At 37.3% G+C, this 12,586-nt stretch overlaps 2 protein-coding genes across 9 annotated transcripts in view; one reads left to right on the top strand and one right to left on the bottom strand.

Moving 5' to 3' along the window:
* tshr (thyroid stimulating hormone receptor) overlaps positions 1 to 2,016 on the top strand; it is a 67,604-nt gene extending 65,588 nt beyond the window's left edge. The window contains exon 11 of the mRNA XM_069915977.1: positions 1,097 to 2,016. The gene's annotated coding sequence lies outside the window, so the exon portion shown is untranslated. The remainder of the gene's footprint in view (positions 1 to 1,096) is intronic.
* Positions 1 to 12,586, bottom strand: part of gtf2a1 (general transcription factor IIA, 1) — a 97,799-nt gene that overhangs the window by 21,179 nt on the left and 64,034 nt on the right. The window contains exon 10 of one of the 8 annotated variants that reach the window (XM_069915984.1): positions 2,137 to 2,229. The exons of the other annotated variants lie outside the window; for them this stretch is intronic. Within the exon in view, the coding sequence (XP_069772085.1) occupies positions 2,152 to 2,229 (78 nt within the window). The 3' untranslated portion in view covers positions 2,137 to 2,151. Of the gene's footprint in view, positions 1 to 2,136; positions 2,230 to 12,586 lie in introns of those variants that run through there. 8 annotated transcript variants of the gene reach the window in all.

The following is a 12,586-nucleotide window of genomic DNA, read 5'->3' as shown; positions in this document are numbered from 1 at the left end:
ACCTCGCCCCTTCTCTTTCATCTCTAGTTGCCACCACATTTTCACTGAGCATTCAGAGTTTAATTTTGTTTTTTTTTGTGGGATGGGACCAATCAGGCAAGCAGGTACTTCCCATTCATTGTTAAGTACTTTATGGCCAAGTCTCACTTGAACCTGCAGCCTCCAGAGCAGACAATGAATGCAGACTCAAATGTTGACCATGTCTATGCCTCACACTGGAAGTATAAGGTAAAAGAACTTGAATAGCAGAGGTAGGTTCAATTACAATGTTTAAAAAAGACAAGTACATGGATAGGATAGATTGAGAGGGAAGTGAGCTGAATGCAGGCAAATAGGACTAGCTCAAATAACATGGATGAGTGGCGTAGATAAGCCAGTTTTTGTGCTGGGTGAACATTCGTAGCATTTTTCTCAGTCAGTTCTACCTTTATGTTGCCTTTTAAATTTAGACAGAGCACAGTGACAGGCCCTTTTGGCCCATGAGCCCAATTACACCCAATTGTCCACACAGCCCCCGGTACGTTTTGAACGGTGGGAGAAACCATGGCACCCATAGAAAATCCATGCAGACACGAGGAGAACGTACAATCTCCTCCCAGGTGGCCCCAGATTCAAACCACTGCGGTAACTGCTACGCTAACCGTGCCTCCCTATATATGTCATCTTATTTCATTAGCACGTTGATCATTAAATAGAAATGAATTCAAGACATTTGAAGCCCCTTGAGATGTATTGTAATCAATGAGACACCAGTGGGAATGTCTGGAAACTTATGGCATCCTGGCTGTTGGGATGTGCTCCTCCCCCTGCCTTTTTATGCAGGTGTCTGTATGCATTTTGTTTCTACCTTGACGAAGGTCTCAGGCCTGAAATATTGGTGGTATATCTTTGCCTCCTGCTAATACTGTGCGACCCACTGAGTTTCCCTAGCAATTTTGTGTATTTACTAGTGGAAATGCCAAGATTTCTTCAGCAGGTGGAGCTGGCACAGAAGTTACACCAGAAGCTATCTTCTTCTGAAAATGGCAATTGCCATTAAGGCAAAGTAGGGTCCTTCCAAGCTCACGAAACTTGACCAGTCGTACTTCCCTTTCAGCAGGGAATGACGGGAAGTCACAGCAGATTTATTTCCAGAACCATGCAGTGGCTGGCGTTCCATCTACTTTTCACCCTCTTCATTTTTCAAGCTACTGTTAATGGGGAGAAGACTGGAACAAGACTAAAAGCCAACTAGATATTTGCCAATGGTTGGAAGCTGGAACAGACGGCTGCAAAGAGAAATGGGTAATTTTTGGAATGTTCCACCTAACAGTTATTCTGTAATCGGAATTTTAATGAACTACCGTATTTGACGGCATATAGGACCCCCCCTTCCCCCCCCCCAAAAAAAATCACCCCAAAAACCATCCATGTCCTACATGCAAAAGTGACATTTTGGTGCTGCCATTTTGCAAGATGGCAACGGGAGGAAAGTGCTCAAACTACTCACCCGTGCTTTCTGGAGTTCCCCATGCTCACTTCCCCGGTAAGAAGGCTTGCTCTCTCCTTCCTTCCTGCCCACCAGCTCTCTCTGTCTCCCTGTCACTTACTCACTCCCTCAGTACTTTGAGGGGATCGCTGGTCCTTGATGATCAGGCTCATCCAACAAAACACTGTGGGAGAGAGTGAGCGATGGAGCGACAGGACCCCTGAGCAAATTGAATGAGGTAAATACAAATTTTTCCTGAAATCTCATGCTAAACATGGAGTGGGGAGGTCCCTAAATGCCATCAAATACAGTATTCATATTGAGTGATTCAACAAAACTGTAGTTAGAAAAGAAGCATATGTGGATAATAAAATATTTAATTTGCTCTGGCAGATGTGCTGAATAAACTGCAATGAATCTTGGATGAGATGTCATTCAATGCATTTATTTATTTTAGGTATTTAAAAAAAAGATGTGGCTTCTGAAATAGCTTCTTATTTGTCTGGTATGAACTTCAACTATCTGCACATTCTCCAAATTTTCCTGATCAGGCTACTTTGAAAATAATTTATGGTTTACCCGTTAGATTGCTACATATATGATGTCACAAATGAAATAGTGATAGACTGTACATTTTCAACCAACTTTGTGTCCTCTTCACCCACTGACGTCACTGTCATTATTTAATAATATTTGGTGATTAATGACAGTTCCTGGAGTTGACAGTTTGCACTTAGACTTTGCATGTAGCCTCCAAAGATCTTAAAAAATGTGTAAAGAAACAAAATTAGACTCTGATGGAGATTTCAAGGTGGAGGGAAAGATGAGAGCTTTAAGACTTCCAGAGAAATTGTAGTCTGCATAACTAACATCTGCAAAAACAAAACAGCTAATATTGGTCTCATTGCTCTGTATCTCTTTGGGCAACAGAATTATGACAGCTTTAAAAAATATCATTATGGAGCCATGAGAACACCCCTGCACAACAGAGAACAACGTTCCTTGCGTCATAAAAATCTATAGGCAGCCGAGGGGAGTCACGTGATGGAGTAGTGGCCGGTCAGGGAATTCCAGTCCTCTCCCGAAAAGTTGAAAAAAAACCCACAAAGCACAAAGGTACAAGATTAAAATTTATAATAAAGTAAAAATAAAGGTGAGAAGAAAATGGCAGTGAAGAGAGAAAGGTCGAAAACAACGGGAAGAAAAGAGGAAGAAAGAATGTCGGAAGAAGGTGGTGAAGGCCTTACCTGTCCGAAGAGGCCCACCGCGGAGAGAGAAGCCCATTCCCGCAGGTCAGTGGAAGTCCCGGGCTCGGGACTACAAAAATGGCTCGCAGAGCCGAGTAAAAGTGCGCAACCGCGCATGAAAAAAGGCACACTGACGGGAGGGGGGAACAGCTGCGGAGTCGATCTCCACGGCTGAGAGAGACACCTGCAGCACAGCAGCAGGTGCAGAACACAGACAATAACGACAACAAGAAAGAAGAGGGTAACAAGGAAACAACAGATGGTCAACCCAGAGGAAGAAGAAGAAGAACAGAAAGAAGTGGAAGAAGAAGAGAAAGGCAAGACAATGGATGTAGCTTTTTTCAAAGAATATATGGAATCAGTGAAAGAATGGCAATTACAAGAATTTAATGAGATAAAAAGAAGAATTAAGAATGCAGAAGAAAAAATGAATAAAATGGAAATGGCCATGTCAGAGTTGGCAAAAAGAGTGGAAAATATGGAAGAACGAGAAACAATTGTAGAAATGGACGTAGAGGAATTAAAAGAGAAATTAGAAGAATCTAATAAAAAAGTTAAAAAGACACAGGAGCTGTTAGCTCAGAAGATAGATATAATAGAAAACTATAATAGAAGAAATAATATAAAGATAGTGGGCCTTAAGGAAGATGAAGAAGGCAAGAATATGAGAGAATTTATAAAAGATTGGATCCCCAGGGTCCTGGGAAGACCAGAATTACAGGAAGAAATGGAAATAGAGAGGGCACATAGAACTTTAGCCCCGAAACCACAACCGCAGCAAAAACCAAGATCCATTTTAGTAAAATTCTTAAGATATACAACAAGAGAAAATATATTGGAGAAAGCAATGAAGAAAGTAAGAGAGGACAAAAACCCACTGGAATATAAAGGACAAAAATTTTTTTTCTATCCAGACATAAGTTTTGAACTCCTGAAGAAGAGGAAGGAGTTCAATACAGCAAAAACGATCTTATGGAAAAAAGGATATAAATTTATGTTAAAGTACCCAGCGGTATTTAAAATAGTTATTCCAGGGCAACAAAACAGACTATTCTCGGATCCAGAGGAAGCAAGGAAATTTGCAGAACAACGACAAAACAAGCAGAGAGATGAAGACATGTAATGAGAGTAAAAATGACCACGAACTATATGTATGTGTGTAAAGGGGTATATGTGTGTATATATATAGTGTGTATACATGAATGTATCCATATTTAGAGGAAAATATATAGAGTATAGACAAGAATTAATAAGGGAGGGAAAGGGAATAGAGGGAATAAGGAGGGAATTAAAAGAGTGACCTTTGTTACATATGAAAATTGAAATATTTTCTGGGGGGGCTGGGTGGGGAGGAGTTACGGTCACTACAAAATCAGTTGACGTTTGCGAGTGAATTCGCAAATCCAAATGGAGAGGGGAGATGTGGTTGCCCGACAAGGGATAAAGGGCAACTCAGGAGGGGGTGGGGAGAATAGGGTTAAAGAAGTTTTAAATAGGAGAATAAGGAAAATGTTTGATGTTTTAGAAATGTTGTCTTATAAAGTGTTCAAAACAAGAAAGCAGAAATGGATAAGAAGGAAAGGTGATGATGGAGAAACGGAAAGGGAAGATAAACAAAGTATGAAATGGCTACGCTGAACTATATGACTTTAAATATTAACGGAATACATAACCAAATTAAAGGGAAGAAACTGCTAAATTTACTGAAAAAAGAAAAAATTGATATAGCATTTGTGCAAGAAACACATTTAACTGAATTGGAGCACAAGAAATTAAAGAGAGATTGGGTAGGACACGTAACAGCAGCGTCGTATAATTCAAAAGCAAGAGGAGTAGCTATATTAATTAGTAAAAATGTGCCAGTTAAAATAGAAGAGGAAATAATAGATCCAGCAGGGAGATATGTAATGATAAAATGTCAGATATATTTGGAGTTTTGGAATCTACTCAATGTATATTCACCTAACGAAGAAGATCAAAAGTTTATGCAAGATATCTTTTTGAAGATAGCAGATACGCAAGGGAACATATTAATAGGAGGGGATTTCAACCTGAATTTGGATTCAAATATGGACAAAACTGGGAAAAAAATTAACAGAAAGAACAAAGTAACCAAATTTATAATTAAATCGATGGAAGAAATGCAACTTTTGGATATATGGAGGAAACAACACCCAAATGAAAAGGAATATTCATATTACTCGGCTAGACATAAAACATACTCAAGAATAGACCTATTTTTGTTATCAGCTCGTATGCAAGATAGAGTAAGAAAAACAGAATATAAAGCTAGAATATTATCGGACCATTCACCCTTAATATTGACAATAATGTTAGAGGACATCCCTCCAACAATGTATAGATGGAGATTAAACTCCATGTTACTCAAAAGGCAGGATTTTAGAGAATTAATTGAAAGACAAATTAAAATGTATTTTGAAATAAATACGGAATCAGTGAAAGATAAGTTTATACTATGGGATGCAATGAAAGCATTCATTAGAGGGCAAATAATAAGTTATGTAACCAAGATGAAGAAGGACTATAATCAGGAAACAGAGCAGTTGGAAAGGGAAATAGTAAATATAGAAAAAAGAATTAGCAATGAAGGAAGATACAACTAAAAGAAGAGAATTGGCAGATAAAAAAATAAAATATGAAACACTACAAACATATAAGGTGGAGAAGAACATAATGAAGACAAAACAGAAATATTATGAATTAGGGGGAAAAAACGCACAAAATTCTAGCATGGCAGCTTAAGACAGAACAAGCTAAGAAAATGGTATTGGCATCAAGGAAAAAAGACAAACAAATCACATATAATCCAAAGGAGATCAAGGAAAACTTTAGAGAATTCTATGAACAATTATACCAAACTGAAAACGAAGGTAAAGAAGGGAAAATAGATGAATTTTTAACTAAAATTGAACTACCAAAATTACAAATAGAGGAACAAAATAAATTAACAGAACCATTTGAAATAGTAGAAATACAAGAGATAATAAAAAAAATTACCAAATAATAAGACACCAGGAGAGGATGGATTCCCAATAGAATTCTATAAAACATTTAAAGATGTATTAATTCCTCCCCTCCTGGAAGTAATCAACCAGATTGATAAAACACAAAGCTTACCAGATTCATGTAAAACAGCAATAATTACAGTAATACTAAAGCAAGGGAAAGATCCACTCGCACCAACGTCATATAGACCAATATCATTACTTAACACAGATTATAAGATAATAGCTAAACTATTAGCAAACAGATTAGCAGAGTATGTACCAAAAATGGTAAATCTAGACCAAACTGGATTTATTAAAAAAAGACGCACAACAGACAATATTTGTAAATTTATTAACTTAATTCATGCACTAGAAGGGAGTAAAGCGCCAACAGTAGCAGTTGCTTTAGACGCAGAGAAGGCCTTTGACAGAGTAGAATGGAATTATTTATTCAAAGTATTGCAAAAATTCAGTTTACCAGAGAAGTATATTAATTGGATTAAAGCATTATATAAGGGGCCATTGGCGAAAGTGACAGTAAATGGATATATATCAAAGCAATTTAACTTAAGCAGGTCAACACGGCAGGGATGCCCACTATCACCCCTATTGTTTGCGTTAGCTATAGAACCACTAGCAGAATTGATAAGAACAGAAAATAATATAAAAGGGATAAAAATAAAAGACAAGGAATATAAAATGAGTTTATTTGCGGATGATGTTATAGTATTCTTAACAGAACCAGAACTATCAATAAAAGAATTATATAAGAAATAGAAGGAATATGGAGAAGTGTCGGGTTACAAGATTAACGTAAGTAAAAGTGAAGCAATGCCAATGAATAATGCGGATTTCTCAAAATTTAAGAAGGAATCACCATTCAGATGGCAAATGCAAGCAATAAGATACCTCGGTATACAAATAAATAAAAATCTCGGCCATCTATATAAACTCAATTATTATCCACTAATGAAAAAATTACAGGATGATTTAGAGCATTGGAAAGATTTACCATTAACACTAATAGGAAGGATAAACTGTATTAAAATGAACATTTTCCCAAGGATACCTATTTCAGGCATTGCCAATAAACTTGACAGAGAAATTCTTCAAGGAGTTAAAGAAAATAATAAGGAAATTTTTATGGAGAGGGGGGAAACCGAGGATAGCACTAGATAAATTAACAGAATGGTATAAACAAGGAGGCTTACAACTGCCAAACTTTAAAAATTATTATAGAGCCGCACAATTAAGATACCTATCAGATTTTTATCAAACAAGGGAAAAGCCAGATTGGACTAGATTAGAATTAGATAAAATAGGGGAAAAGATACCTGAACACATATTATATAAATGGGATGAAAAATTGGTACAATGTAGCAGTTCTCCAGTATTACATCATCTACTCAATATTTGGAAGAAGATTCATGTAGAAAGGAATAAAACAAATTACCAAAACTCATATTGACGCAAAATAAGTTACTCCCTTTTACAATAGATAACCTTTCCTTTAGAGAATGGGGAAAAAAAAGGGATCAAAAGAATAGAAAATTGTTTTTCAGGAAATAGATTATTATCCTTTGAACAAATGAAAGATAAATACAATATAACTCAAGATACAGTGCTGGCATATTACCAATTGAGATCCTACTTGAAGGACAAATTAGGAAGCAGTCTGAGGTTACCAGAGGGAAGTAACTTTGAATATGTGATTACAGATACAATGATAATCAAAAGATTTATAACAAATATGTATATTAAACTGCAAGAAAAGGAGAATGAGGAAACAAATGGTAAAACTAAACAAAAATGGGAACAAGATTTAAATATAAAGATAAAAAAGGAAACATGGGAGAAGTTATGCTCCGGAACGATGAGAAATACAATAAATACGAGGTTACGTATGATACAATATAACTGGATACACAGGCTATACATTACACCTCAAAAGTTAAATAAATGGGACCCAACAGTATCTGATAGATGTTTTCGATGTAAAAAAGAAAGGGGAACAACAATTCATGCAATCTGGACATGTGAGAAAGCAGAAAAATTTTGGGAAGATCTAAACCAAATATTAAATAAAATTACAGAAAACAATATACCAAAAAATCCAGAGATATTCCTCCTAAGTAACATAAAAAACAAAGAATTTGGAATTGATTTGGATCGTGCACAAAAAAGATTTGTTAAGATAGCTCTAGCCATAGCAAAAAAATGTATTATGTCAACCTGGAAATTGGAAGATAATTTGAAAATACAACAATGGTATATAGAAATGAATAAATGTATTCCATTAGAAAAAATAACATATAGTTTAAGAAATAATATTGAAATATTTGAACAAATATGGGAGCCTTACATGAAACACAATAGAGAAAATCTACCGGGGACATTCACTACCTAAATTAACGAAAGGAAAATGTTTCACTGGTTTAATGTATCTTAGATTTTGTACTTTAAATGGATGGGGGGGAGGTAGGGAGGGTGGGATGGGGGGGGGGAAAGAAAATGACACTGTATATATTTGAAAAGGAAAATGTATGCATCACGGTCATTGTGGTTTATGGTGTGAAAAATAAAAAAATTTTAAAAAAATCTATAGGCAGCCATTTTTTTCTAGCAAACATAATCTATTTAAAATGATAGTTTCTCTCTTTTGCAGCCATCAATTTCCCTCAAAATGTATATAATGTCACAGTGGAACCAAATAAGATGCTTCAACTCCAAGATTGCCTGTTCAATGTGTAATATGCAGTCAAAGGACTACTAGAACTCAAGAGGGATGCACAACTTGATCACACATTAAAAAACATCTTGCACTCAGTAGCAGCTCACAGAACTCAACTGCTGCCAGAATAAAGACAGCAATAAAATGCACAAGCATTTTCTGTATAACAAATACAGAGGGAAAGAAAAGCAACACCTGACGAGGTTACTGCAAAATAGTGCAGACTGCAGAAGTTTAGCACGAAAGAGCCCGTTTCTGCGCTTTATGACTGACTCTATGTGGCTATTGAAATAGTGCAAAATAAATACAGAGATGAAGTAGAATATAACCTTGGTGAATGGCTGAGCAGACTTGAACAGTTAGATAGCCTACTTCAGATCCTAATTCTTGTAGCATCCTCATAAATTCTCTCTGCAATTTCTCCAGCGTAATCACAAATTTCCAGCCATCTAATAACCAGAAACGAATGAAGTCCTCAAGGTCTGGTCAAACAAGCTTCGACTGTCTATAAAGTTTTCATCCTCAATGTAAGTGAAATGGCCATACTTTTAGTGTTACCTCCAAGTTACTGCATCATACATGCTAGTGTATCAGACTTCAACAGGGATTTTATCTGAAGGCTGTACCTGGCAATTGGAGTCAGGTGACTCAGGTAATTGGAGTTGAAAAGCTCAGATCAGCAGAAAACTGACTGAGTAATAGAGATCAAGTGTTCCAGGGAACTTGTGACACAGGGTGGTTGGTACTATTGACTGGTACATGCAGCAATGATGGGAAATTTACAAGTAATTAGTGTTTTTTCTACACTAGCTCTAAGTCACACCTTCTGCTCGATTTGGCCAAGTCTATCAAATTCAGTGAATTTGTGACATGGAAAAATAAATACAATAAATAATCAGATGCAATTTCGCAGAGTTCATTGGACTTTTCCAAATAGCTCATAATTTCCAACATGGTGTCCAAAGTGAATCACAAAAGTCTAGATCGTGGTGAAAATACAGAAATGCCGGATGAAGTCAGCAGGTCTCACAGCGTTGAAAGGAGGTAAAGAAGGATAACTGATGTTTCAGGCCTGAGGCCTTTCTTAATGCACAAGTAAAAAGCAGGCAGGCGCTTTCAGTAAAAGGCTGGAGTGAAGGAAAGAAAGGGTGGAGGAGCACAGACCAGAGGACAGGAGAGGAAAGGTGAGAATTGATAGGGGCTCTGTGAATGCAGATCTGGAGGAGAGAGGGGAGAGAAGAACAGAAATAGGGATAGATGGGTGGGGGTGATAGTCCAGCATATTATGCTTTAATGACATTTAAACGGTTTAGATTTATACTATAATCTGATTTGCATCCATTCAAATCTGGGAAATTGTAATTTGGTCAAAAATTTAAAATGTTTACTGGATACCTACTTTTCAAGTTTGTTTACATTTTAGAGTTTTTCTGAAGTAAAACAGATGCCAAATACAAGGCTTTAAACATCAAAAGGCTGAAACCAAAAGTCAGTCAGAAACAAACTGCAAGCAACCTTAATGCAGTCAGTTCTGATTAGTGACAGGCTCCAGGAAATCCCTGAACCACAGTTCTTGCCTTTCAAAGCAAATCCCTTGCAAATCAACAGAATAACTTTGCTCAAACCCAGATATTGGGTAACATTTCAATATACAAAATCCTCAACTCAGCTTTTCTGCAGTTTAAATAAGCCAACCCTTCAAGTTCTGAAATATAGAGTAGATGACAACCAAGGTAATATTTCCAATCAATTTGTGTATCCCAGAATACGCTGTTGCTATTTCGCACACAGCAAGTGAAACTGTATTGCGATGAGTTGATTGATGGCTGCCTGCCAGATCGTTGTTTGTTTTAATTGGTGAAATTTTCCTTAGATACTTTCCTGTGCTAATACAAATACATCAGTTTAAATGTAATTCATAAAACAAAATTTAAATTTAGATGTACCGCACAGGAACAGGTCCGTGGTCCCCCAAATAATCTACCAACCTTGTACAACTTTGGAGTGGGGTAGGAAACCAGAACACCCGGAGGAACCCATGCAGATACAGGAGAATGTATAAATTCGTTACAAAAAGTGACAGTCGAACCTGGCTCATTGTGCTAACTGCTATGTTAACCATGTCACTCGAAATAGGCAATGTATTAAATTCCAAGAGTTCGTATTGAATAGTTGCATGAAAAAAGATTTTGAAGATCTAATCTAACACTTAACGTGATAATGCATCAACCATACATACCCAGGATCTTGAAAACAATTATCCCATCATACATGGACACCAGGTGGAAAAAAAAAATTTAGGTGAGTCAAAATAGCTGGAGAAAGAACATCAAACTGCAAATCAGAGCAAATGCCAATAAATTCTTCCTTTTTAAGTATTGTTCTTGAAGTTTTCCCTTGCATTAAGGGAAAGCTTCCACATCCATCATCCCTGGGCAAGGGATCAATCTTATAAATAATTATTTACAAGTGTCAAACTATTTAGTAAGGAAGCCCAAATCTATATTCTAGCAAGTTACCATAAACAGAATGGAGGACACGAGTCTTCTCACTCTGTCGCATGCCACACGAGGACAAAAAATGTCTTCACATTCCTCTATTTTGGATCAGGCAAGTTTTGTACCAATTATTTAAAAATTATATTCAATCATTCACTTTCTCTCCATGTTACATGAATTTTGTCGTTTGGTTTCAAATCCGAGTGGCAAAATATTGTTGAAATGTTCCTATTCCTATCAGTTCAGGATCAGAAAGGTTCTGAGAACCAAATACACTTTGAGTTCTTGAGTTATCAGGCATCATGGAGGAGGACTGCAATCAGATGACACACACCATTAAAGAGCTCTTTAGGTTTTTTTGGTGCTCGTTTTGTGATGACAACTTACACATCAGTTGGACAGTGATTACCAAGTGCCAGACTATTAGCAGGAGACTTTAAATTCTTTTCTGCTCCACAATGAGAAATAAATATACCACAATGTGTCCCAGCAAGTGAGCAAATTGCTTTTCAGAGTTCATGCAAGTTAGACAGCCCAGTACAGAAATTCTCTCCATGATGTGGCAAAGGGAAATCAGTAACTCAACCAAGGCCTATTATTTCTAATCTGCTAAAAGAAAGAACCCGGACAATCTGATCCACATGGACCTGGTCTTTGTTCGTTGCCAAGCAGCAAGACCCTTTGGAAAATCTCGTAGGACTAACTAAATCAGCCAAGAAAAATAGATGTTTCTACAGCCTAGTTCATCCTTCTGCTCACTGCCATCTGCAGGTGGAGTGATAGATCGCCCCCTGATGTCCTGCATCAGCAAAATTTCATTCAATAAATGGCAACACTCAAAGATAGAAGCTGAGCGAGAAGAGGAAACCACAAAAAATGCAGACACTAGGATCTTGAGCAAGCTATAATAGGGACATTTAAAAGACTCAGACTCAACATAGATGTGAGCAGAGGGCTAAGGATGTGAGATCGGGACTGTTTAGATTGCAAAGTCCCGCATCGGACTTGTCAGCCACAAACGAGCCTGCAGCTGACGTGGACATTTACCCCCTCCATAAATCTTCGATCGCGAAGCCAAGCCAAAGAAGAAAGGTTTATATAGGTTGGCAGGACATCATTGGGCAAAGGGCCTGAACTGTGCTGTAATGCTCTATGTTCTAACAAGAAGCTGGAGGAACTCAGCAGGTCAGACAACATCCATGGGTAGAAATGTCCATTCAATGTTTCAATTCAGGTCAGGACCCTATAATCAAGAAGGAGAAAGGGAGTAGGGTTCATGTCAAACAGAGCAGGGTAGGTGGCGATAGAAAGCCACCAAAACTAATGTATTTCAGGCATAAATTTACCATCAAAGTATCGTGTTAACAGTAACTTCAAAATTGTGTGGTATGGAATTAATGGCTGAAATATCCAAGCTAGAAGGCTACTGATGTAATGAGGAATAGCACAAAACCCAACAGTGAGCCATGGAGTAGATGGCATGACAGAAATGTGTCTCAAACTTGTGAAGACATGAACAATAGAGCTTCTGACACACAGACTCCGAGGTTACAGAGGAGCAAGATGCCAGTGTGGTCACTTTTGCATCCATCATTCCCCTAGAACAGGTAAAAACGGAATATTCAAAGCATCCA

This window comes from Narcine bancroftii, chromosome 2 (assembly GCF_036971445.1).
Source record: "Narcine bancroftii isolate sNarBan1 chromosome 2, sNarBan1.hap1, whole genome shotgun sequence".
NCBI lineage: Eukaryota > Metazoa > Chordata > Chondrichthyes > Torpediniformes > Narcinidae > Narcine > Narcine bancroftii.
The sequence above is the reverse complement of the archived record's forward strand: the minus strand, read 5'-3'. Positions and strand labels throughout refer to the sequence as shown.